Source organism: Hyposmocoma kahamanoa, unplaced genomic scaffold, assembly GCF_003589595.1.
Source record: "Hyposmocoma kahamanoa isolate Upper Pololo Valley unplaced genomic scaffold, ASM358959v1 211, whole genome shotgun sequence".
Taxonomy (NCBI): Eukaryota; Metazoa; Arthropoda; class Insecta; order Lepidoptera; family Cosmopterigidae; genus Hyposmocoma; species Hyposmocoma kahamanoa.
The window spans coordinates 6,141,930-6,167,877 of NW_020653732.1; the positions used below are offsets into that span (position 1 = coordinate 6,141,930).

Here is a 25,948-nt window from a genome sequence, read left to right on the forward strand (position 1 = left end):
ACGGTAAGCTAGAAGACGTCGCGTCGGTTCGAATACGGCCGGATCAAAGGAACGTTTACTGAGTTTTTGATCTTTGTATTAATAATTATAACAAGCTTTTTTATTCCTTAAATAGAGTTTTAAAGTTCTCTTACACGTATTTTGTTTTTTGTAGTTTATGACGTTCATGTGATAAAAGCATTGAAAACATATGGCTTTATTATACCAAGAGCGACTTCTTCTGAACTACAAGTTTCCAGTAAGTAAGTAAGTTTCAAGAGCGGTCCTAATGTTACCAAAACTTACTTCCATTTTCCAGCACCAATCTGCTTACCGGAACGAGGGTCTGACTTCCTGGGACAATATGGCTGGGCAGCAGGCTGGGGCGCGCTCAGCCCTGGCTCCAGACTTCGTCCCAGGACGCTGCAGGCTGTTGACGTGCCAGTGTTGGACAATCGGGTTTGCGAGCGATGGCATAGGGCCAATGGTAGGTTTTATGGAGAATACGTACAGCATGTACTTGAGCTAATAAACAGTAGAATTTACAAGGAACCATTGGTGTTATTAAGCGACTATATTTACGGATGTGTGCAATACTATAGTAACACTTGACCTCCTTGTGAAAGAAGTCGTCCAGGGAAGTACAGCCATTCTACCTATTTCTGTCGCTAAGCAGTAATGTAAACTTTTTTTTTTTTATTGTGACTCGGTAAAATGACTGAACCGCGCCTGATGGAAAGTGCGAATACAGTCCAGAGATGAGAGTAACGGATGGAAAACACAAATATCTTCACTCCGTTACTATCATTTTGCCGGTCTGGCCAAATTATTTACATTATTGCGTTCCGATTTTGAAGTGTAAGGGCGGAATTATTCGACACGGATAAATGCGCCCGCCGAGCGGAGTCCGCGTTGCCACCGCGCTGCGACTGCGTGCGTCTAACTGTCATGCCAAAATACGCTCTATATGTTTAGCTTTTACGTTTTAACTTAAATGAGCGTCTCGGGCACGCGGGCGAGACTGGCTTGAATTTGGTCAACGCGACAGCCGCGCAGCTCACACGCGGTTGTATTATTCACAGGAATTTAAATGTTGTTGCATAGTAAATAGAATTCGGTTTCGCCATTAATGTACAGTATGAAGGGACATGTCATATTATGTCTCACGGTAATGGGCGCTGTGCAATGCACTCACTGCAACTGTTATGCTCTGGCCACACAGAGGCGGTTGCGGTAGCGTTCCGGGAGCGGGAATTTTTGTACTGTTTGAGTTCTTATGCAACTTTTTTTTTGACGGGGGTGTATAAATTTATACATACGCCTGAGCCCAGGGAGACTCAGGGATTATGTGGGGACTCTACCTCCAGACTGGAGGACGTACGCCGAGTCGGCGCCGTGGGATAGGTAACATTCACCACGACGTCGCCCGGCCGTCCTAGTTTGCGCCAGGTCTCCCGCGCCAACGGAAGGGCGGGTCCGTTGTCCTCTGACCCGCCCCCCAGACGAGTGAGTCCGTGCAATGCAGGATCGAGAGTCTCTGTCCAGAGCCCGCTGGCCTCACTAGGGGTGTTCTTATGCACCCTACCACATTGAAACCGGAAGGCTGGACAGAGCGGGCCGGGCGAACGTGGGGCGAGTGCGGACGCAAAGATGTATTCCACTGAGTTCTACGCAACCGTCCAGCCACAACGGCAGGGGGCGGTCCGGGAGCGTGGCTTTGTATTTTTTTACGATTCTTAAATATGTTTTTATTAAGTTTCAGTATGAAATCGACCGAAATTTCTTTTGCGTTGTTTCCGTAACGCGAATAAAAGCAGATTAATTTTCTTGAACAATATCCGACAGCGATATGGTGCTTTCTTTAAAATTTAAGTAGAAAATGAAACGTAGTTGGTATCTACGCGTAACTACGCGTGGGACTGCCGTGTAGCACGCCCCAGTACGTATTCGGTTCCCGCAGTGCTGCCCCCGGACTGCTTCCCGCTGTACCGCATCGTGTGGCCTGAGCCTTTGTGGACAGGCGTACCGCTTCCGACCAGGCGCACGACTTTATCGTCTCATCACTTAGTATTGTAAAACAACATTTGAACCTACTATATATTAATTTAAAAGCAAGTTCTCCTTGCACTGCTCATTCACCAAAACATTTAACGTTCACCTGCTGTTCGCCTTTACTTCGCCGTACAGTGATTCGACGAATATTGTAATTAATTCAAGGCTTGTCACCGGCGGAGAAGCGGGAACATCTGTTTTACTAGATCAGATGGTTTAGGTATTTACTAATAATTTATTAGTAAATACCTAAACCATCTGTCTTACAAAAAAATATACGATACACCAAAGGATATTGTCTAAAGAATGTGCTAATGTGTTACACGATAGAATGTACTCTACCCGATCATATAAAATCCCGAAAACAGGCTAAAATAAAAGTGTAAAACTGTAACAACTATAACCTCAACCCGCCAATAGTTCCATCGCGCCACCGCTAGATGGCATTAGTTGTACTCTGAAACGCGCTACCGTTTTGTTAACTCCGATAGTACGGTAGATAGAACGGCGCTCAAGTTGTTGAGACGGTTCTGTATTATTTCTGCTACCTAAGGTTTGGCACTGAACTGTGTTCTGAAAGCACACAACTGTGTGCTTTCATGCTTACTGTTGAGTCCATAACCCTGTAAATTTACAATTTTTGATAAAAATATACGCCTTTCTACACGGAAGTCTGCGTCTAATTCGTCGTTCTACGTACCCCTTCTCCGCTAACCCACGCTACAAAATAAAATATCTAAGGAAAACCTGCTAAATTTTTGTTTTCAATTAAGGCCCTCAATTCGCATTTATCCCAATATTTAGCACCTTTACAATGAAAGTGACCCAATTAAAAAAATTAATAAAATGAGTTTATATAGTAATACGACTTTAAAAATCATTGTTCATAAGGTTGTTAATCGGAACCTGATCTATTAAAGCTCGAATGATTCACTATATGCGTCTGTTTTATTATATCATTTTATTATCTCGAGTCGGAATGGCAGTGCCGCATTTAGTGTCGAAACTACACTTACAAACACAACACACTGTCACTGTTGGCGAAAAAGTGACTGATTAGCAATAGAGACATTAAAAATCGTTAAATTTTTACAAACGCGACTTACTTTATTACATTCAGGACTTTCTTTCACAATTAAAACCACTTAATCTTGATAAGATTATAACACGTTGCCTAGCTGGTTAAATTCAAAGGGACTCAATTCTTAACACGTCAACTGATAACAAAAAAATTTCAATAAAAAAGAGAGACGTTATGGTGACTAGTTTTTGTAAAAACTAGTCGCCATAAGTATTAAAATAATCTAAAACCAATTTCTGCAGTTGTAAAGTTGAACATTTGATCATTATTTACCAAGACTAGCTGTAGTACTTCTAGAGTAATAAATTAAATATTTTGAAAATGTCACAACTTCAAATCTTATTTTGGCTATTCCCAAAAAGAGAAATTTTGTATTGGGTCTCTTTCATTGTAAAGGTACGATTAGCAAGATGCCCAGCAGTTTAGTGACATGCCGCGCCGCCCACTGCCAGACACCATCGGGCGCTTGTCGTCGTCAGATCTGTGTCAGACTTCCCTCAATATCCTAAAATCTAGGCTCGCGTTGAAGTACGCTTTCAAATCTCATAAATTTCTCATCGTTTTCCAGGGATCAACGTAGTAATCTACCCCGAAATGCTGTGCGCGGGGTACAGAGGCGGAGGCAAAGACAGCTGTCAAGGCGACAGTGGAGGGCCACTGATGCTCGAAAGGGCAGGCCGGTGGTACCTCATCGGAGTCGTCTCAGCAGGGTACAGCTGTGCCAGTCGGGGGCAACCAGGGATCTATCATCGAGTAGCTCATACGGTGGATTGGATTTCTCATGCTACTACGTTGTCGTAGCCGTACAGTGTAATGTGATTGTGGCCCTAAATTGTACAGAAAATTTGAGTAGAAATAGGGAAAAAATCATCCGTCACATGTGATCATAATTATGTCATGTACTTTTATCACATGACGCTTTAAAGGCAAAATGGGATAAGCGACACTTTTGGTCATTATTGAGTTATATATACCGTTGGGATCAGCTAATTTTTTTTATTCCAACGGTATATGAAACCCAAAAATGTCGCTTATCCCTTTTTACCTTTCAAGCGTATGAAAGTCAAAAATAATGCCAACTACATGAATGAAATTATGTATATATGAAATTTAATAACAACTCTCCTTTTTAAACATAAAAAAATTATCGAGTATTTCGGTCGTTGAATCTTTTAACCTCTCTCCTGAAAAGTTGTCATTTTGTAGATGTGGCATTATTTCACCAAGGGTACATAATGGGGAAACCTTTTAATTCTAGACATTTCTGTCTGTAAAAAAACCTCTGCAATTTTAACTTTTTTTTTTTTCAGAGTCATTATTACAGTAACGGCACGCTATTATGGCCGTTTTGACAGATTACAATCGTGAGGTCAAATCTCAATTCACTATCGAAAAAAATATAATTAAATGCGAGTCACATCTATAAGTTTTTAGATTTATAACTAATATTGCAAGCGGTATCGTATTAAAAAGTTTTAATAAAACGAAAATAAAAATATTTCTGTACTATATCGTCAACTCGAAACTGCTTTGTTTTGCATTGAGCTTTGACGCGAGTTTGTCGGAGGTAGAAGTTGTGCTACACAGCGATCCGATAAGTAAAGATCGTGTTAGATTTCATTTTTTTAAATTTCGAACGACAAATACCGAGTTGTGTCGTAAAATTACACATTCTATAAATTTTGCTTTACAACAATGTACAGCAATTAGCTCCTTCAAAGTAATTATGAATTAATACGAAACTCATGAGCGGACAAATATCAAAACGGCCATCATAGCGTACTATAGTAAAGCCTATAGTTATATTTCAAACCAGTTTTATTAATAAAATAAGGACCTCTATTTTGAACTACGATAACTTTATCTTGAAATTGTGGACGGCCCCAAGAATGTCTTCAGAAGAAACTATCGTACCCTTATTCGTCAAAAATGGTTTTACCACATGAAAGTCGTGATGTGAAAATTTATCACTCTTCTATTAAAAATTTATCGACTAAATCGTTCGCATAATCTGTAAACCTCTCATCTGAAACGTTGTGATTTTGCAGACGTGGCCTTATCTTGACTTATTCACCTAGAGTGGCATTTCATTGCATGGCATTTTTAATTCAGTCAACAAATGCAGCCATTATCTTGATACACAACAGCAGTTCAAACAACAGTTTGAACACGTGTTGTTTTTGTGTTTCATTCTTTACATTTTTTCTGTATAATTTAGGGCTTAATAAGTGTGGACTTTGGTGTTTTTAAAGTTTTGAAGTCAAGTCTTTTTAGTACATATAATCTTTTTTCTGTTGTACCATAGTTTATGTCTACCCTTTGTTAGAGTATTAATGGTGGTAATTCTGTTAAACAAATTGTTAAACTAAACTTAGTTGAGTCAGTAGATATTGCCACGTAACTAAATTCTCACAGTATTATCTTGTCTCATTGTAAAAAAGTAGTACCTCTGTACTTTCGTGGTAGTAGAGCTCCTTTTGTTTATCCAGAGTGGGACTGCCACCTTACCTGTTTCTGCCTCCAAGCAGTAATATCAGCATTACTGTCTTCCGGTTTTGAAGGGTAAAGGTGCCGGTGAAATTACAGGCACATGGGACTTGTCAACTTATGTCTCAGGGTGACGAGCGCAGTGGCAGTGTCACTCAGATAATTGTGATTTAAAGCTCTGAGTGGCACTGCAACTGTTATGGACAGGCGTGTACCTTACCATCAGGCGCACGACTCATTCGTCTCGTGACTTGGTATTATAAAAAAAACAAGAGAAATAACATTAACTCCCTGAACGCTTAGACTAAAATCAATTTAGAAAATTGCTTGGACTAAAAATTATATTATGTACGCATTTTACACGTAGCATTAATTTTAGTTCCGTAAAACTAAGTTTAGTTTTACAAACTTACTTTACAGAATTGACGCCATAGTTACTCTTACAAATATGTTAAATTGGTTCCCATTTCTTTTAAATACATTTTTTTTAAATATCGACAGGTTATATCGACCTCTGAATAATAAAGTGACAAAAAAAAGTAAAATTTCTAGAAAAGTGACAAAAAGAAAAAAAAGATATTTCGCTGCCTTTATACAATAACGTAATGTTGCACAATATTATGGTTTTGAACTAAGCATACAACGACGAGAAGAGCATGCGAAACTTTATCGTGAACATGGACTCAAGTGGACTGCCAATCGCGATAGGAGACAGCGTCGTTGGGTATTTAGTACCTTTTAGTACACCAGATATCGCGACGAGTAGCAAATACCTATTTTTGTAACTAATTTGTTTTACATTGACGAGATACAATTTATCAAATCTACTCAAATTTTTAATCAAGCACAAACCAACTAGATGGCGCTTTTTTCATAGATTTATTTTATGAATACTGCCGGCTGTTCTTTTATTTTGTTTAGGATTAACGCCATCTATCCATATTAGCGAGCGGTAATTTATAAATTAGTTTCTAACACACAATGCCGTCTATTGACACGCTTGTTTATCAAAGCTCAGAAATTAATTTTAGCTCATTTTTCGGTCTCCGTAAGTTCGATCGTGTTCAGGAATTTCGCGCTCGGTTTAAATGGCTCCAAACTCGCCTTCGCCGTGATGTGCAACTCCCCTTCCTACCTTCGTTCCCGGTTCCAGTTGTTATCCCCTCCCACCCGCTCCAGGCGTCCATCACTAAGATGCTCGTTCGTCCTAATTGTAAAATAAATTTCTTTTTTAACTCCATTTCTTCTTGTGCAGCGCAGTTGTGGAACAGACTCCCTTCCCATATTCAGTCTAGCCCGTCTATCGCTTCTTTCAAGAAAAGATTGAAAGCGCACTTTCTTGCTTAACTCTCTTAGTAATCATTTTAATGTATTTTTTTACATACTTACTTATGTATATATGTACCTACATGTATATATTACACTATTTACATATTAATTCTATTTATTATGATTCATTATAATACTCATGTAAGTAATGGTATTTTTGAAGTTTTTATCTACACACATGTCATAAATTCTCTATAATGTGTCCAAAAACCGCAAATTACGACCAGCATAAAGGTAAACCGTTTTGTTACAACAAATTTCTTATCTGTGAAAATGTTATTGTTGCTTCTTAGTAACATCGAATTCGATGTTATTATTACATTCAAATTTCGAACAACTCTGAAAATCAGTCGAGATGAAGTTTTGTACGAAATGAAATGTCAATAGCAAACAATTTTGACAATTTCACACGTTACTTGATATCGAACGATATGATAGTTGGGGCCGATTTTAGTTCGTTTATGAATTGAAAATAAAAACTACGCTTATTGACATGCGTGCGAAAAGTTTTTATTTGCCTCCATTTCGCTAGTCGTAACATGCGGTTCCTGAACACATCATAGAGAGCTTATGTAGTATGTGTGTAGATAAAGCAGTGTATGTAATTGTACATAATTAGGCATTAAAACACTTGTGTGAAACCCATACTCGTATATTAATGCCTTTCATTATGTAACAGTCACATAAATTACTATTATTTATGCAGTTTATTATATTTCTTCCACACTCTCTCTCTTGCACGCTATTGCCCGCTTATAACCTTAGCTCTCAATGCCCTCGGTTGGCTGGAAGAGATCTCTTTTAGTGATAAGTCCACCTTTGCTGACTTTCTGTTGTATTTATTTGGTGCAATAAAGAATGTATATAAAATTTTATTAATATTTATTACAAGCATTGACTTACAATTATATGGACGTCGGGTCCGCTCTAAAAAGTGTCCGCACTTGTAAGGCGCTAAAATCGTATACAGAGCGCGACACTCCGCTTTAGTCTTCATTTGTTCTACTTACAGCGCGATACTGCGATGACATAACAATTTAAATTTCGAATAGGTTGACTTGGGACATTTTTTTCGTGGTTTTTGTATTAGACCCGTCGTCCATTTATTTGTAAGTCAATGGTACTTGTATTTCATATTAAAGACGGATTGATATCCACGGCTATTTGCATAATATAAACTACTTTCAGGCCATCGATCAGCGCCAGTTAGATTTAAGAAGTGGTTTTGACCTTTTTTTTTGAGTTACGATCTGTAGTATGAAGATTGGCAATCCTCTCGAGTATTGCTCCATGATCGTGAGTGAAGCGCCCGTCTTTTTACGGTAAACATTATTTTTATACGTAGTTCAAAATCGTATTGTTCTACATTATTGCGTTATTAAAGGCAGCGATAGCTTAATAAATACTTTTCAACCGACTTCAAAAAAACAGGTCCTCAATTCGACTGTAAGTTTTTTTTATCATGTTACGCAATAACTCCCGCATTTGTGAATGACTTTTGAGGTCGGTTTTTTTAGTACACTGTCCTGAGATTATTCATATCAAGTAGAAGTTTGTAATCTTTGATTGGTGCTATGTACGTTTCTTTTTAAATCCGTTTTGTCTGTTTTCCAAAAGTTATGTTTTGGATTTAGTCACTTTATTATTAGGATATGTTCACTACGTTGTATAGTTATGAGGAACTATAATTTACCACTAGCCACACGAATAATTGATGTTATAAGTCATTGCAGCGCGATTATTTATTTTTTTAGGAATGGGATTAAAAATACTCGTCTGGCATTACTTGTTCGTACTATCTAATTCTGACGCTATACATCAGAGCAAGATAGCACGATGTTCCCTTTTCCTTACATTTCTTTGTTCAATTTAAAACAAAGTATTATCAAAAATATTCCAAACGTATGAGAGAGAAAAAAAACTGTAGCTGCAACCTGAGAGTTTTCATTTCTTCCAATTTTTTTTTTATAATTTTAGATTTTTAGAAAAGAGAATGTGATACTGGTGAATTTTGAAATAAAAATTATAACTGTTTCATAAAATAAGAAAGATCGCCGAATCGCAAAGTAAATTTAAAATATAATTCATAAGTGCCTATAGCATTTTGTAAATATTTTTGTTAAATAAAAATAATGTGTACATAATAAATAATAAATATAGGTAATTAAAAATAAATATACAAAGCAATGAAACCATAATTTTTAAGTAATAATTAATTTAAAATTACCATGTGGATGTAAATAAATTATTGAAAGTGACAATATCATTCGAATAGGAGAAATAAATTATTTATTACAAAATTGACACATTTTGTCATAAATAAGAAAAAATAAGAACGGAATCGCAGTAATATTACCAATATTGATTAAAATGATCATATTTCTCACCATTGATAACCTATCTCATTTTAGAAAGTATTTTATTATTATTATTATATATATAAAGCTACAAGTTCTAACTCACTGATAGATATAGAACGCATGCTTCCCGATATGGTGGAAAAAAAAAATTTATGCCCTTGTTATCAATAAAAACACAATCCAGTTGAGCTTTATATTTTGTCTTTGGATCGTCCTACTGTAGGTGATGTAGAGTTCAATATAAATCTTAGTTCTAGGTTTGAAAAACTAATTCACATAATGTCAAAAACAAACATAACTCATACCCGTCTCGCTTTCTAGAGACACACGGTGTCCCTAGAAACTAACGCATGTTTTCATCCACCATTATAAAAAAAAATTGTAAAAGACGAAACTATTTAGTCGGATCATTTTTATTAAAAAATTTTACAAAAAGAATACTTATCGATTTAAAGATGGCAGCGCTATGAAAACCTGGGCCGTGATTTTAATTATCGGGTAACCCACTCGCAATATTATTTATACGCCTCGAAAAAGACGCAGTTTCCGATCGGGAGAGGCAACTAAAATTGAGCTGCTGAGTAGATTTATCCGTGCATCGCAATTTAAATCAAAATCGCCTATATTTATTTTTCAAACAAACCAACATGACGAACCTTTCATAGTCCCATAATCACAGTTGACACATGGGACCTGTAAAAGAGTCAACTGTGACTGTAGGATCTAAAAGTGAAATGGTCTGAAACCGTTTGTTTGAAATAACAAACGCGATTTACATTCGACAAAAAATAGTTTCATTTCCTATGTGTAACAATCGCGAAAACCTACGAACTCGATTTGTAAAAAAAAAAATGCAGAAATTGGTAAAAAACAAATTGAAAAATGTTGTTAGAGACATCGTGTGTCTTTAGGACGCGTGACGGGTTAAATTGACCGATTGACGTACATAAGTAAAACTCGTTTGTTTCAAATTAATATCTAATGGCGTTTTTTCTTTCTTCGCAACTTAAAAAATTATAATAATATAGTTATTAAAAAAAATTATTTACTCATGTGCTCAAGTCTGCAGATAGTAAAATTATAAAGGCAGAAGTACAATTGTCCGTACCTATCTAGCCAACAATGGAAGCACTACATCATCAGTTAAAATATCTACCTCCTTCTGTGTAGTTGAGTAATATATTGGGCCTACAACTAAATGATTTTTTTCTCCTATTCAGCTGCATATGTTTAAAGAAATAAGAAAACGCTTTAAATTATTTTTGAATGCTTGTTATTTATACGATTTGAAATTTCTAATTCTAATTTCTAATGTTTTTTTACAACATGAGGAATTGAATTGACAACGAAATTCAGTAATTGCACTATTTAATGAAAATTAATGAAAATATATTTATTGTTACCCAAGAGAAATATTGTTTTATTTATTTCTATTAACATAAAATCTATTTTACGATCACTATTTTCTTACGTTTGATGACTAGAAATGCTGTTTCTTAAAATGTATTTACAATAAACAATAATAAATATAAAATTCAACAAACATTTTCAAAAAAAAATAAGAAAAATACGTTCTCAATTCAAATACAAGTCGTTGATTAATTCAATCGTGAGCTAAGTCACCAGCCCATTGGGATGTGGTATTTTCGAACGAGTTTCGATAAGAATTTGTATAGAGGGCGGTAGTATCTTTTGATAGGAAGCACAGATACGTGATCTTTGCCAGTTGTTGATTGTAGAATTTCGCGCCAGTGCTGGGAATGGCCTCGGGACATCAGATCTCTGGAAAGAAAAAAAATGTTAATAAAATATAACATAATATAATATAACATAATATAATATAAATAGTCCCGGGTCATTTCGAGAGTCTCGATATTTTTTTGGCATTTTTGAGACTCAAGACTGAAGTTTCCAGTCTGGGGAATATAGAAGCATTTGAGATTAAAGTCACTTAATTAAAAAGCCTAAAAAATATACTTGCTATATGGTTGTGGTGGGTAAGGTAGAGGGAAAGAGACTCCGCGGTCGATCACCTAGCCGATGTAGTAACCAAGTGACCACCCTTACTGGCCTCCCTATAACAACTGCCCTGCGAGAGTCCGAAGACAAAACCAGATGGAAGAAAATCGTCCATAAAGTCTCGAAAACCATTCGGGGACCCGACCTTCAGCAATGAAGATAACGACTAAGAAGAAAAGAAAAATATGCTAGATACACAGTATTTTTCAATGTGGTTACATAGATATGGCAAGACGAGTATCTGTAACTTTAAACGGCGTAGTATGCATCTTACGTACTAAAAAATTAAAAAAATTACTTTATTAATGAAAATAAATTTGATTTTGTAATTTGAATTAATAAATAATTTATTAAAGTTTTTTTACTTTATAATTTGAGGTAATAAAAAAATTATTAACTCAAATATAACATATAACACTTTAATAATTATTTAATAATTATAATTTGTTTTATATAACTTTCTAAGTTTTATCTGTTTTTCGGTTTGTTGTGTTTATTAATTAATAATAAATTGGTAACATTGAATGCTCATAAGTTTTTTGTTAGGTTAGGTTAGGTTTTGTAGGTGTTACTTTTCTTAGAAAGAAATTTTAGTGTCCTAAGTGTGGTTTATCAATAATACATTTAACTTTATACACATTACCCATCGGCAGGAAAGAATAAAAGCTAATTGTATAATTTGACACTTAAATGCCATATCGACTGTGAACTGGCAACCGGTAATATCTCAATTTTCACAACTTTACAGGATGAAGAAAAAATCATTTATATAGCATCTGGTTTATTAAATAAAAATACGTAGTGTACGTACATATGTACATGTGTAATAAAAATATTTCATAACTTCGTATTTTTATATAATAAACCAGATGCTATATAAATGACGCAAACAATTTTTTTCTTCAGTTCACAGTCGATATGGAAGTATCGCGAGCGACGAGTGATCCGCTAAAAGATCGAACGTAAGATCGAATCATTTGACCCGATCACATTACGCATGGGTCATGATCGACCGGTGTTATCAAAAATGATCAACCGACTCAGATCTATTTGGTAGCACCACTGGCTCAACGCCAGAAAGTAACTTCCTAACAAAAATACACGTAGAAAACCCACTTCAGAAGTCTACCAGCTGTCTTAGATCCATAAATGTCGCATCGGTTCAATGGAATCGTAGAGGGAAGTGCTTCGGATATGTCGCGACGACCAAACACGGCAGCTTTACAAAGGCTCTCGAATAACTGATGCTGAAGGAAGCTGCTTAGGAAGTATCTGAAAAAGAAAATGACATTTTTTAAATAATATCAAGTGACGGAACAAACCGTAAGCGACACTATCCATAACAGTTGCAGTGCCACTCAGAGCTTTAAATAACAAAGATCTTAGAGATTACCCTGACACATAAGTTGACAAGTTCCAAGTGCTGAAATTTCCCAGCGCCCTTACCCTTTCAAACCGGAACGCAGTAATGCTCACATTAGTGCTTGGCGGCAGAAATAGTTAAGGTGGCAGTACTTCCCTGGACGAACTCTTTCACAAGGACCTTCTTTTCTACTGCTATTGAATATAGAAGGTTTTCTAGAAGTTATCTTCCAATTGTATCTACACATATACTAATAACTATTGTTGTATTGTTAAATACCGCCTCTCACTTGGGACTGGTGTAGTTCCCAGGTCGTGGAAGCTTGCAAACGTGCATTCTGTGCAAAAAAGGGAAGTAGAGCTGACCCTGTCAACTATAGACCTATCTCAGTCACTTACATACTCTGCAAGACTATGGAACGTGTACTCAACAACCGTCTCCTATCGTACCTTGAAGACAACGACCTCCTCAGTGATCGCCAGTACGGATTCCGACGAGGGCGATCTACTGGGGTCTTTTTGCGTATGTCTGTCACATATGGAGCGAGGCTATAGAAAAACAAGGCGAATCACTTGTAGTGTCTTTGGACATTTGTAAAGCCTTTGACAGGGTCCGACACGCAAGCCTTTAAAGTAAGCTTCCCTCTTATCGGCTTCCCACTGACCTTTGCAATTGGATCTCGGATTTCTTGAGCGAACGTTCGAGTTCGAGAGGTCTTAGAAGGCTACTCTTCCGAACATATGGCGATAGTTCCTCAGGGTCCTTCCGTACTGTCTGCAACCCTCTTTCTGCTGCATATCAATGATATGTTAATTCCAGGTACCTTGACCAATTACTTTACTTGGCCAGTGCCAGGGTCAGTGGAGAAGAAATCCAGTCTTGTTGAGAGTCCATGGCTAGCCGTTTAGATTTGACACTCCAGGCAGTCTCCGATTGGGCAATCTTGTCAAATTTAACGCTACCAAAACGCAGGCGTGTATATTCTCCACAAAACGGAGCCCCTTTGAGCTGACTCCGACTTTTCGTGATATATCCATACCGATAACCGATTGTCTCCAGCTACTTGGAATGGACCTGTCGTCCAATTTAAACATCGGCAGATACATTTAATCCATGGCCAAAAATGCAGAAAGGAAGCTTGGGATCCTTTCCAGGGTGAGGTGTTACTTAACACTGGGACAGTTGCTTCAGCTGTACCAAGCACAAGTCCGATCGTGCATGGAGTACTGCTGCCACCTCTAGGATGGCTCTGCTACTTTTCAACTGGCCACTTTGGACTCAATTGACAACCGTGCCAAGAGGCTTATAGGTGACTCGGAATTAGTGGAGGCGAAGCTGCAGAGCCCTGAACACCGCCGTAAAGTTGCCTGCTTATCGGTATTTTACTGGATATATCACGGAGAGTGTGCGATGGAATTACACGATTTAAGTTCGCCTTCCACTTTCTGTCACCGGGGGACTAGGCGTAGGCTTGGGTTCCACCCCTATGAGGTGGATATACCAAAGATTCGCACGCAGCGTTACGCTTCCACATTTATACGGCGAACGGCTATGGAGTGGAATTCCCTGCCTGCAGACTTGTTCCCTGAACGTTATAACTTGGACGTTTTCAAGGCGAGAGTGAATAGGCATTATTTAAGTGTGCGTGCTCCATCATCGACCTCATCGTCACTTTCCATCAGGTGAGATAGAGGTCAAATGCGCACCTATATTTCATATAAAAAATAAATATAGCGTATCGTCGGGGTGCAATCACACATAACTAGCATTTGATTATTAGTTTCCATTTCGGTAATTTAATGTCCAAATCAATTCCTATTCAAAAGACGATTTAGAATTAGAAAGTGAGCGTAGAGCTCTGGCTATAAGAGGCAACATGTTAGCCCGTAGGTTCGCGAAGTCTAGTGACGATGCAAAAATTGTCCTATTCAAGGCTTTTGCCAAGCTTTTTATAGTTGCACCCTCTGGGTCAACTATACCTTAAAATCTCTAGGCACCCTACGAATTTTGTACAATAACATATTCAAAATGTTGTTGAAGCTGCCGCGATTGTGCAGTGCATGTTCGCCATAGGTGGGCAAGATGGTTTTGCAGCTATCATGCGAAAAAGAACTGCTTCCCTAGTGTATAGAGTTCGTGGCAGTGACAATAGCTTCTTGAGTATAATTGCAAACAGGGTCAAGGGTTCTTTTCATGATCACTGGTCCCGGTTGTACATTAGTTTTAGAAAAAAATGTTATTTGTAGTACAAACTCTATTTAAAGTTATAATTATTAATACAAAGATCGAACACTCAGAAAAAGCACTCAGAAAAAATTCCTTCGATCCGGTCGGATTCGAACCGACGTCTTCTTGCATACCGTGCCAGACGCTATACCAACTAAGCCACGGAACGAACCAACGGACCTCACGAATTTTTCTATGTGCTTTCGTCGTGTCTTTGTACTTGGTCTTTCAACGACTTTCTAGTCGTAGCGCCATCTATGAGAAATCTTTGACAGATTTATCACCCAGTTAGTACCTTTACAGCTACCAATCCTGGCGAGAGATGTCGCTATTCACTGTATTAATTAAATTTTTATTGAATTGATATTCAATTATTTTTTGTGAAATTACTCCACTAGTTTGTTATAATTATTAATACAAAGATCGAACACTCAGAAAAAGCACTCAGAAAAAAATCTATTTAAAGTGTTTTGTTACTAACCTCTATGGATGAATATTCCGAAATAAAGATATTTGAATTTGAAAAAAATTGAATTTGATATCCGTGTAACTGTTGTGTCAACCAAATTATCGTATTTTATGGGAATCTATTGTTATCAGTCCGTAGACAACATAAATTAATGCTTACTGTGCAAAAATGAAAGTCGTAGCCTTTGAAATAACAAGGTAATAAAGTTAAATCCCTCTCCTGTAAAATTTGGTCTAGTGCAGATACGCGCCTTTTACCAATAATACTACATACGCGGATTTGCACTGTCCCCGACGTTATTTCTTTAATCACTAATACGTACAAACAATCATGCTTAAAATACAGATACTCATTTATTTTGTTTAGGTATTGCAAATACACTACTAGAGTCCTAATATTTAATTCTGTAGATGTAGAAGGGTTTTCGAAATTTAGATGTTTTTACAAACATTGCTTTAGGGCGGTAAATAAAGAATTACGAACGAGACTTTATCAAATGCCCGAAGTCGAATTTGAGAAGTGAGGACTCGTAATTTCCGTACAGGCCCGTCAAACATACAATTTTTTTCATCACAATTGCATGTATATAGTATGATTGCATGAAGGCGAACTTGACTATAATGTCCCAAATAAAACACTCGGGCCTGTTTTCTTCTCATAACAGCTTACAAGACAATTTACAGATTTTACGTCTGATTACTTTTAGCACACACACTCATTACCCCGCACTAGACAACCCTGAGTCGCGAGTGCCATAAACACATACATAGATAAACCATAAATTACACCCAAAATCACGAGATAAATAAATGTAGTTCATATAAATATTTCTCCTGGCCTGGGAATCGTACCCGGTACCTCTGCGTGGTAGTCTAGCATGGTAACCGTTCCCACGGAGGCAGTTAGATTAATTTTAGTAGCAGTGGAGCTCCTTGTGAAAGGGTTCGTCCAGGATAGTACTGCCACCTTACCTATTTCTGCCGTCAAGTAGTAATGTCAGCATTACTGCGTTCCGGTTCTGAACAGAGATTTGTCATTATGTCTCAGGGTCACAGGCGCAGTGGCAGTGCCCCATAGATCTTTGCGAATTTAAAGCTCTGCGTGGCACTGCAATTGTTATGGACAGGCGTGTTGCTTTCCATCAGGCGCACGACTTGTTCATCACGTCACTTGTTATTATCAAAAAAAGAGCCTCATTCTCTTTAAAACGCTCTATAGTAAAAATTACTAATTAATATTTACCTTCATGACTATTCTATATTATATTATCATATCGAAATCTCTAATTAACACTACGCCTACGCCTACTTAATTTTTTGGATCTATTTTTATTTAAATTTTTTGTTTCTTTATTTTTTTTCTTAAAATTCGTTTTTTGTTTCTTTTCCGGATATTGTTTTTAATTTTTATATTTCACGTATTTAGTAAATACAGCCGTTTACATTAAAAACAGAACATGACCAAAAAATTTAGTTAGCGTATTTGTACACATATGTACATTGGAGGTGTCGATATTGTTTATTTATTTATATTATTATTGCTTCCTTTACATTTATTTTACTTATTTTAGATTAATGAGATAATATTCATCTTTAAGGCAACGACCCAAAAAGGCTTCACACTTACCTGATGTAAGGAGTATTATCCGGTACATGAAACCTAGCTCCAATGTCAAAATACTTCTCATCTCTTTCTTCCGGGGGACTTATTCCCTGTAACTTCGAAGCCATTATCCAAAAGTCGCTGTTCAGAGAGTGCACTTTGATATCGCCTTCGAAAAACCGCCAACGATATTCCTCAATGAGGATCGCGAAGGGTATTTGGGGGATCTTGTTCAGCGCTTGTTTGAGGAGGAGAATTATATCTGACGACGTGTTCTAAAAAAAGAAATTGCCATAAAATCAGTACCCAATCATGCTGTCATTTTATTTACAATGTGACTGACATACAAATGGCGTTTGAGCAGACAATTGAAATCATAATGCATCGAGTATATAACCAGAAATAGAGACGAAATAAGGGCCATCCATCCCTGGCAACTCATCAGGCAAATGGGCCTTATATCACTTTTAAATATCAACTCTCGTTTGCGCTGAAATCACAAATTAGAAACTGAAATAGTACAGCGCCCACAACCTGTGTGTACGTCTCCGTATATTCCTCCGTATATGTATATGTATTTATTGTAATAAAGATATCTCTAACAATGGGGGCTGTTCCATTCGGTTGTGTGGGATAAACAGCAAAACATCTAATTACAAAACAAACGGAATCACATTTCGTCGGTAACTAAATATGTAATTTTGCAATCGTCGTCCAATATAGCAAAGTTCAAGTTAAACTAGTCGATTTGAAGGGAAACAATTGACGACACTTGTCAATTGTTTCGAATTCGGGCTGACCAATCGGAGCGCAGTTGTCACAGTAATGATTTGGCAGAATAGTTTTCAAACAAATTAAATGACATTTCGTCTCTATTTCTGGTTATATACTCGATGTATATGTTATACATACCGATTTACTCGTGGTACATTGTAATAATAGTTGTTATATTTTATTGGGTTTCACAAACAATCTAGTTGCTGCAAGTGCTTCTCAAAGTCTTGATAATTACCAACTAGCAACCTTGGATTAAGTTGGAAAGCGTGTCAAGAAGCTTATAGGCTACTCGAGTCTAATAGAGGTGAAGCTGCAGAGAGATTTTACAGGATATATTACAGAGAACATGCAATGGAAATGCATGATCAGGGGACTAGACGCAGGCTGGAGTTCCACACTCATGTTGTGAATATTCTAAAGACCCGCATGAAGCATTTCGCTTCCACATTAATACGACGAACGGCTATGGAATCGAATCCCATGCCTACAGGCTTATTCCCTGAATGCTATAACTGGGGCCTTTCCACGGTGAAAGTGAATAGATATTATTTGTGTGTGCTGGCTACATCGTATCGTTGACATTTTTTAAATAAAAATGTGTTCTTTTAAAATGGTTTGCGAATTGAAGTTCAAAAATTGAAGCTATTGCCCTAGAAAAGTAATTTTGTCGCGTAATTGTCGGTTACGAACAAAACTGCCTCATGATCTCTGCAATAGGGCAATGGAATTTATACTGCAGAAATTGAGCAACAACTGTCGCATTTTGGAGTACAGCATAATCGCAGTTGCCAGAATGCTTGCCAATCGTGACAGTTACGACACTATTTTTTTGGGTAGGCCATCCGAAAACGATATTTCTGTTTTCACGATCTGAAACCATTCACCTGCAAAAGGTTAATATCTGGGACGAGCCTTCCGTATCACTACTCCCTTTTCTAATGTGAGAAACACAAGATCTGTGGTAATAAGATATATTATCCACTCACCGTAATATCAGTATTCATTCCAAAATCCTCGCTAACAATGCCATCCTGGTCATCCACAACGTTGTCATCGCGAGTGTCATTGCCCGTTGTATAAAGCATGGAATCGTTTATCAAACGCAGTCGATGTAAATGCTGCGGTGTCATAACTCCGTACATGACTGCGTCGCCTATTGATTCATGAAGAGCTGAGTTTGCTTGCTGTAACGAAGGACATTAAGTTTTTGAAACACTTTAGAAAGTATGCATAAGAGGGGAAAGAAACACAGAATCAAGGTCACCGTTATTGTCACTTGGGTTCATCATCAACCCAGGTGCAATCCTCTCAGACGAAGATTCAAGCCTTAGTCCGCCACTCTGGCTGAATGCGAGTTAGGGACATTATACGTTTTCTGAGGGTTGTGCCTTCTTCGAGATTTCCTCACGATGTTTCTTCACCGAAAAGCTCATGGTAAATTTCAAATTAAATTTTGCACATCAATTCCGAGGTGCGTGCCCGAATTTAAACCCTCGGCCTCTGCTTGAGAGGCGGTAGGTCAAATCTTTAGGGTACCATGGCTTTTACGCTTGGATTTATTCACTGAAAATTATCAGATCATTCTGACATAATGCAAAAAAATCTTTAAAAAATCAGATATTACCCTGAATAATGTAGGCTGATGTGCATAGGCCATGTAGTATTGTATATGTCCCAGTTCATGATGGATGATGCGGAAATCATCTGGCGATGTTTCCGAGCAGTACAATAATCTACAAAGAGTGACAAGTTAAAAAATGCTATCAAAATCCGAGCCGTTTTTGAGTACATAGAAGAAACTATTCTTCTTAGTCGAATTGCGACTCACATAGTGGTCGTGGTCTTCACTAGGCAAAAGTCTGTGTTGATACGCCTCAGTTCGCGTTTGTCATTGTCTATTTCTTTGGTGATTTACCACTGACTTTACATCACCAGCCAGACTTTACAAACACCAACACCATCACACGCTTTACACCTGTGCTGCCTAGTTTGACTCACAGAAAGTGTGCGATGGATTTGCACGATTTAATTCAGCCTTCCCCTTTCCATCATCGGGAAACTAGGCTGGAATTCCACCTCTATGTTGCACCTACTCCAGGGAGTCGCATAAAGCGTTACGCTCGCACATATATATGGCGAACAGCTATGGAGTGGAAATCCCTTCCTGTAGACTTACTCCCTGAACACCATAACTTAGGCTTTTCAAATAGATATTATTTAGGTATACATGCTCTACCGAAGACTATTTGAGTAAGAAAGAATTGGCATGGAATGGAATAAGGAAAGAATACGATGCATAAAATCAAAGATGAGCAGGAGCGGTCCCTGTACATTAAATTATATGTTTACAACGATCGTCAAGCCGTTTCCTGAAATCGATAGCTAAAGGAGACTTATGTCCTGTATTATCTGGAGTACAGTATACTAAAGCGCTGTTATTAACTTATGTGTCGAACCGATAACCCGAATTTACCGATAATCATCCTGCTTGTACATATCTGCCGCCATGCCGTGGCATCTTGCGCTCTCGTAGGTCCTTCTCGAGAATACAGACTTCTCCCAAAACGAATCTGGCAAATCTGGCAGACCCAGGGATCTGTAGAAATCTTCTGCCATTTTAATCTGCAAAATGTCAATCAGACCATGTTGAATTGATCTATAATACCCCAAAGGGTATAAAAGGTAATAATCCTTTGCAGATACTGCGAGATAGTGATGCGCGACCTTGAATGTTATTAACAATACCGAATGCCTCTGCCATTCGGTTGGATGCACGAGTCGAGAGATTATTATATCGGAACACCTCATTCATCATGTCCATACCAAAGTATCCGTGTCCCCGTCACGTACCTACAGTATTTCCCATATGTCTGTCAGAGAGGGCTAGAATGCTTATTCAAATACGAAAATTAGTAGATCACTAATTTGATATTCGAATGACAGGATTAGCGATTACTAAAGAGTCGAATATCGAGATCATTCACAATCGCGCATGGCTACTACGAGAACAGCTAAGAGCACAACAAACTGAACGTTGTAACATGGTTATAACTTGGACCTTTTCAAGGTGAGAATGAATAGGCATTATTTAGATGTGCATGCCCCATCGTCGACCTCATCGTTACTTTCTATCAGGTGAGATGGAGGCCAAATGGAGCACTTACGTTTTATAAAAAAAAACTTAAGATTTAAATTTAACTCTATGCCGCTTAGACAAGAACAATCCAAATCCCAAAATATTTTATAGACACCTCTATCCAGGCAAGGTCTCTGTGCAGCAGTGGACAGCGATAGGCTGATGATGACATGAATTTAATTTATGGGCTTTAGTAAAAATTGTATAGTTAAACCTAAAAATGATAATGGTAAAGTGTAAATGGTAATTGAACTAAATTAAACAGAGCAGGGCAATATAACTCTAAGGCTGTAAATTCGAAACGGCGCGGCGGCGCGTGCAGCGAAGACACGTACGTGCAAACCTTAAACGCTCTGCTATACGCGCCGCCGCCGTTGCGAATTTGCGGCCTGATTGCTCACTGTCGCACAAGCTGCGCAGGCTTAAAATAATAGATTAATTAGAAAGAGATAAAGCATAACGTTCAGCCGTGCCCTCCGGTGGCGCACCCCGGCTCACAAATCTTTTGCTTGATAGGGCCATTATGTACCAGTGGTCATGTGAAAAATCTTTCCCGCCGGACAACAACTTATGGTTAATTTTGATCGCGCTCTGATCGTGTTAAAAGTTACTTACCATTTTGATGACCGTCCATTTCAATTCATTAATGCTGGCTTCGAGATCAATTGTTTTCTCCGTTATTAGATCAGCCAGTGGTTCCCAGTTCTGTGACCAGAGATCGCCTGAAAATTTCATGATAAAACATACATTAATTAAATTTTTATTGAATTGATATTCAATTTTTTTTTTTAAATTACTCTACTAGTTTGTTATAATTATTAATACAAAGATCGAACACTCAGAAAAAACACTCAGAAAAAATTCCTTCGATCCGGTCGGATTCGAACCGACGTCTTCTTGCATACCGTGCCAGACGCTATACCAACTAAGCCACCGAACGAACCAACGGACCTCACGAATTTTTCTATGTGCTTGCGTCGTGTCTTTGTACTTGGTCTTTCAACATACATACATACATTGTTGACGAGTAACTTTGAAATGTCCTCTATACTTATTAGTGTAGTATATTATAGGACATTACCGTGTACCTCAATATTTGGCGAAATGACAGAATGAAAGAACAGACTTTGTCAACGCGATAGCCCGTGTTGCAATTTTGCACGTTTCCTCGGTTACACACACTCCTTCAGAGGAAACTTTCGGTTTGCTTCGTCTAAATGTTGAAATGACATTCCACCCCCGATTAAACTTATCCAGTCATTAGTTACACTTTCTTTTGAAAGTAAAGAAAGGCCTATTAACGTACAGAAATCACAATGTTGCTGGATCAAATTGCTATCGCAACGACATTAGTTTTGAGTTTCTCCTTGAAAGAAGAGGTTCCAGTGACGGTTGTACGTTATTTACTGTTCTTTTACATGCAAAATATAAGTATAATATCATTGGCAAAATATATGTTCCTACGCTCAGAAATGAGTGCCGTACTCGTATTGAGCATCCCCAAATACCTCTAAAAGGATACCCATATAGCATTTTTTGAAAAATTGTGTCCGCCATCTTGGATTTACAAATAAGTGCTATATTCGCAAGGAGCACCCCCAAATATCTCAAAAACGATACCCAACTTGCCATTATTCGAAAAATCGCGCCCGCCGTCTTGGATTTAGAAATGAGTGCCATATTCGTAATGAGCATCCCCAAATACCTCGAAAAGGATACCCATATTGCATTTTTTTTTAAATTGTGTCCGCCATCTTGGATTTAGAAATAAGTACTATATTCGTAAAGAGCACCCCCATATACCCCGTAAACGATACCCAGAATCAAAATCAAAATAATCTTTATTTCATAGGTAAGCATTATTACACTAGAAATCGTCACATTGGTTAAACTCTACCGCTCATTCGTAAGGCAGATTCCCCCGAAAAGTATGAGCAAGAAACTCTTGGGGTTGATCTTTGTAAACAACATTCGTACGCATGTAACTTGCAGAAATGGAGGTCAAATGCACACTTACATTAGAATAAAAATAAAATCTGCAGCCATCGCGATATTGCCTATTCTCAAAAAATTACGTAATATAATTATTTTGAAACAGAATAGCAAAATTGGGAGAAAGAAATCCGTTACTTTGCAACATTTTCGTGTCTTGTACCAACGAAATTAATTTTTATATAAATTTTTGAGCTGTTCGCGGTGTAATTTGACCTTGAGCACTGACAGAGCGGGCGGGCGCCCGCTCGTGTAGGCCCTTTGGGAAGCCTCTAACTTGCCTCACTTAGCGTGTGCGGGCTAGGTTTCTATGCGTTATTATTCTAAGTATGTAAGTATTACATTTGATAAAGGTTATTTCACGAAAGAAAAAACAGTGGAAATGCCTCAAGTCTCGATTACTATCAGAACCGTGGTCGCCAAAACACACGCATTCCTAATTTGAAACACTACAAAATCTTGATAATGATTGGTCATAGTTTCAAATTTTAAAAAGAAATAAAGCATCTGGATTGTTGACATAATTTAAACTTTACCCTGTTGGCATATCGTTGAATGATCAACACCATCAATACCTAATATTCCAAGTCGAGACGTTTTGATAGTATAATGAAATTTTAATCAATGTTCTGCCATCTAGCGGCTAATTGCTGAACTACGACGAATTGGAGTTATTAATTTAGTTGTCCAAAAACAAAGCGATGAACAGAAAATTGAAAATTTACTAAAATAAGACTTAACGATGATTTATGAAATACTACCACGGATAATATTTTTGTGCGGCTATCATTTCTGCACTCCAAAACAGCAATAAAAGGCATTTTTATAGGATTTAAGAGAATTTGTACGAAAGAATGACACAACCATACCATACAAAGCGAAAATGGCGGCCTGAACTCAAGTAGGTCTTTCGAGGCCTATGGTTGGCACACATCAGACGCTAACTAACCACTTCTACTGTATTTATTGTTCTGGGGTTTTTAAAAATATGAAGTGACGGGACGAACAAGACGAAGAAGCCTGATGGTAAGCTACACGCCTGTACACTCAGAGCTTTAAATCGCAAAGGTACAAATTTGTGTTAAGCAACTATGGAATCGATCGACGCGCGACTTGGTTAAAGTCGCTAATAAGTGTCGTAAGTAAGTGATCCAGGCGCGCTACGACGGAGTCGCCATGCGTTGTAGTTGAAAAGCTGAATTGAGCCTTACGCTTCAAAACCGGAACACAGTAATGCTGACATTACTGCTTAGCGGCAGAAGTAGATAAGGAAGCACTTCTTCCCTGGACGAACTCTTTGACAGGAGCTCTACTGCTACTGTTATTTCTATATAGCACGAGAATATTGTAATGAACATCTTAATGCTTTTTTTTTTTCAAATTATGTTTACAAGTTGTAGGTAGGTACAGCTAAGTGACATATAGGCATTATATCACAAGTGCGACTGTTGGTTACATACGATCTTAAGTTCTCTGTGCCTATGTCGGCACTGGTTTTCCCTACTCTTCAGTCCGAAGCACAACAGTGCGTCATTATGATAGAAATATATATATTTCTACACTTTACACCTATTCAAGCAGGTATTCTGCACTAGTAAAACAGATCTATATCAAGGTTACTTATTTTAATATCTTAGCAAAACTCACCCAATAAATGCGCAGGAATCAATCCTTTTTCCGGTACAAGATCTCCATATCGTTTTCTTAAGAAAAACCTTGCCACTCCATGTAATAAAGTATACATTGGCTTTATTTCCTTGTAGAGGGCGTGAGAGAGTTCCCTCAGGTTTGGAATTTCTAGATCTTCACGCCAACACTGCCCTAGATCGGTGTAACCTGGAGAAAAAGCAGAATTAGAAAGTTAGGAATTAGTTTCTACTCAAGTAGTAACGTTAGGTATTGAGTAGATACTATTCATTTTATTATTAATAAAAGTTAGTTCTTTAAATTCCGCTATAGAATTAGGGTACTGATTCAAATTTACAGTGTATAATGTATTATACACGTAGTCAGCTGCCACTGTAACTTTAAAAATCTATGGAAACTGCTTCTACACTAATAACGCCTCTCACAGTCATCAACCTATTATACATGCCACTGTTGGACACGGGTCTCTTCTGAGGAGAGTGTTCAGGGGCCTACCATAACCTTTCAAAAAACAATCTTATTTCAAAGTAAGGTTGTAGTAAGCTTATTATGATATTACTCATATTCGTACCATGACAAAAGTAGCAACCAAGTAATGTATTATTGCTAAAGTGACTGAAAGAAAGTATTTCTTACTAAAAATAGGAAAGAAATAACGCCATATGAATTGTATAATGCCATATCTTTCTTTTTCATGTTCCAAATCGTCCTATCGTAGTATAAAGTTAAAGTACTTAATATTATTTACATTCAGAGAATTGTACCTGCCGAAAAAAGGAAAGTATGTAACAATGAAATCTATTAAGTTGTTTTCAATTATTTTTCTGCATTTTCATAAAGAAAAATAAATAAAACAAGCTGAGTCTTGATTGTCTCGTTGTGAATTCGGAATTTCGGAATTTTACGAAATAAACATCGCGTATTTTTATTTGACGATTATAAATTATTTTTATTTTTTATTTTAAATTATTTCCAATGAACCTGCTATTAAATAAAAAAATAAACAAAATATCGAAAATATATAAGTAAATAAATAAGTTCAATTTAACTTGTAATCATTACAAATCAATATTTAGACAATAAATCCTAAAATAATATTGTTTCCTTTTTTTGTATTGTGTAACTGTCGAGTTCTTAGGTTTTCGCGATTGTTACACATTGGAAATGAAACTATTTTTCCGGATTTAAATTGCATATATTTGTTTTTTCAAACAAACCGACGTTTCGGGCCCTTTACAGGTCCCATGGTCACGGTTGACTGTGACGGTTGCCAATTGTGTAACCCTTTTATGATTGCTAAATTTGACATGAGAACAATATTACTTTATTGTTAAAGTCACGGCTGAGTACGAACTGAGTGAATAGTCACAAAGCTACCAATAAAACATAGTTTTAACATTATAATAAGCTTATAATAAGCGTCATGGTA

General features: G+C 37.3%; 2 protein-coding genes across 2 annotated transcripts in view; one reads left to right on the forward strand and one right to left on the reverse strand.

The window, feature by feature from the left end:
• The window catches only part of LOC113227564, a 105,376-nt gene extending 101,301 nt beyond the window's left edge, over nt 1-4,075 (forward strand). Inside the window, exons 6-7 of the mRNA XM_026460515.1 lie at nt 299-466; nt 3,681-4,075. Of these exons, the coding sequence (XP_026316300.1) occupies nt 299-466; nt 3,681-3,913 (401 nt within the window). The 3' untranslated portion in view covers nt 3,914-4,075. The remainder of the gene's footprint in view (nt 1-298; nt 467-3,680) is intronic.
• Nucleotides 4,076-10,767: 6,692 nt separating this feature from the next.
• Nucleotides 10,768-25,082, reverse strand: LOC113227538 (angiotensin-converting enzyme-like). Its single transcript, XM_026460477.1, has 9 exons — nt 25,079-25,082; nt 24,520-24,708; nt 21,496-21,602; nt 20,218-20,366; nt 19,369-19,477; nt 18,731-18,928; nt 16,992-17,242; nt 12,424-12,579; nt 10,768-11,070 (listed from the first exon to the last, which is right to left on the reverse strand). The coding sequence occupies exons 1-9, from the start codon at nt 25,080-25,082 to the stop codon at nt 10,908-10,910; spliced, it is 1,326 nt and encodes a 441-aa protein (XP_026316262.1). The 3' UTR covers nt 10,768-10,907.
• Between the last annotated feature and the right edge of the window lie 866 nt (nt 25,083-25,948).

Excerpts from the sequence above, each read along its gene's own strand:
- LOC113227538 (XM_026460477.1), bottom strand. Across the intron at positions 21,603-24,519 it reads GATTCCTGCGCATTTATTGG|GCGATCTCTGGTCACAGAAC; the intron begins GTGAGTTTTGCT and ends TGAAATTTTCAG. Across the intron at positions 18,929-19,368 it reads ATCAGCCTACATTATTCAGG|CAAGCAAACTCAGCTCTTCA; the intron begins GTAATATCTGAT and ends CCTTCGTTACAG.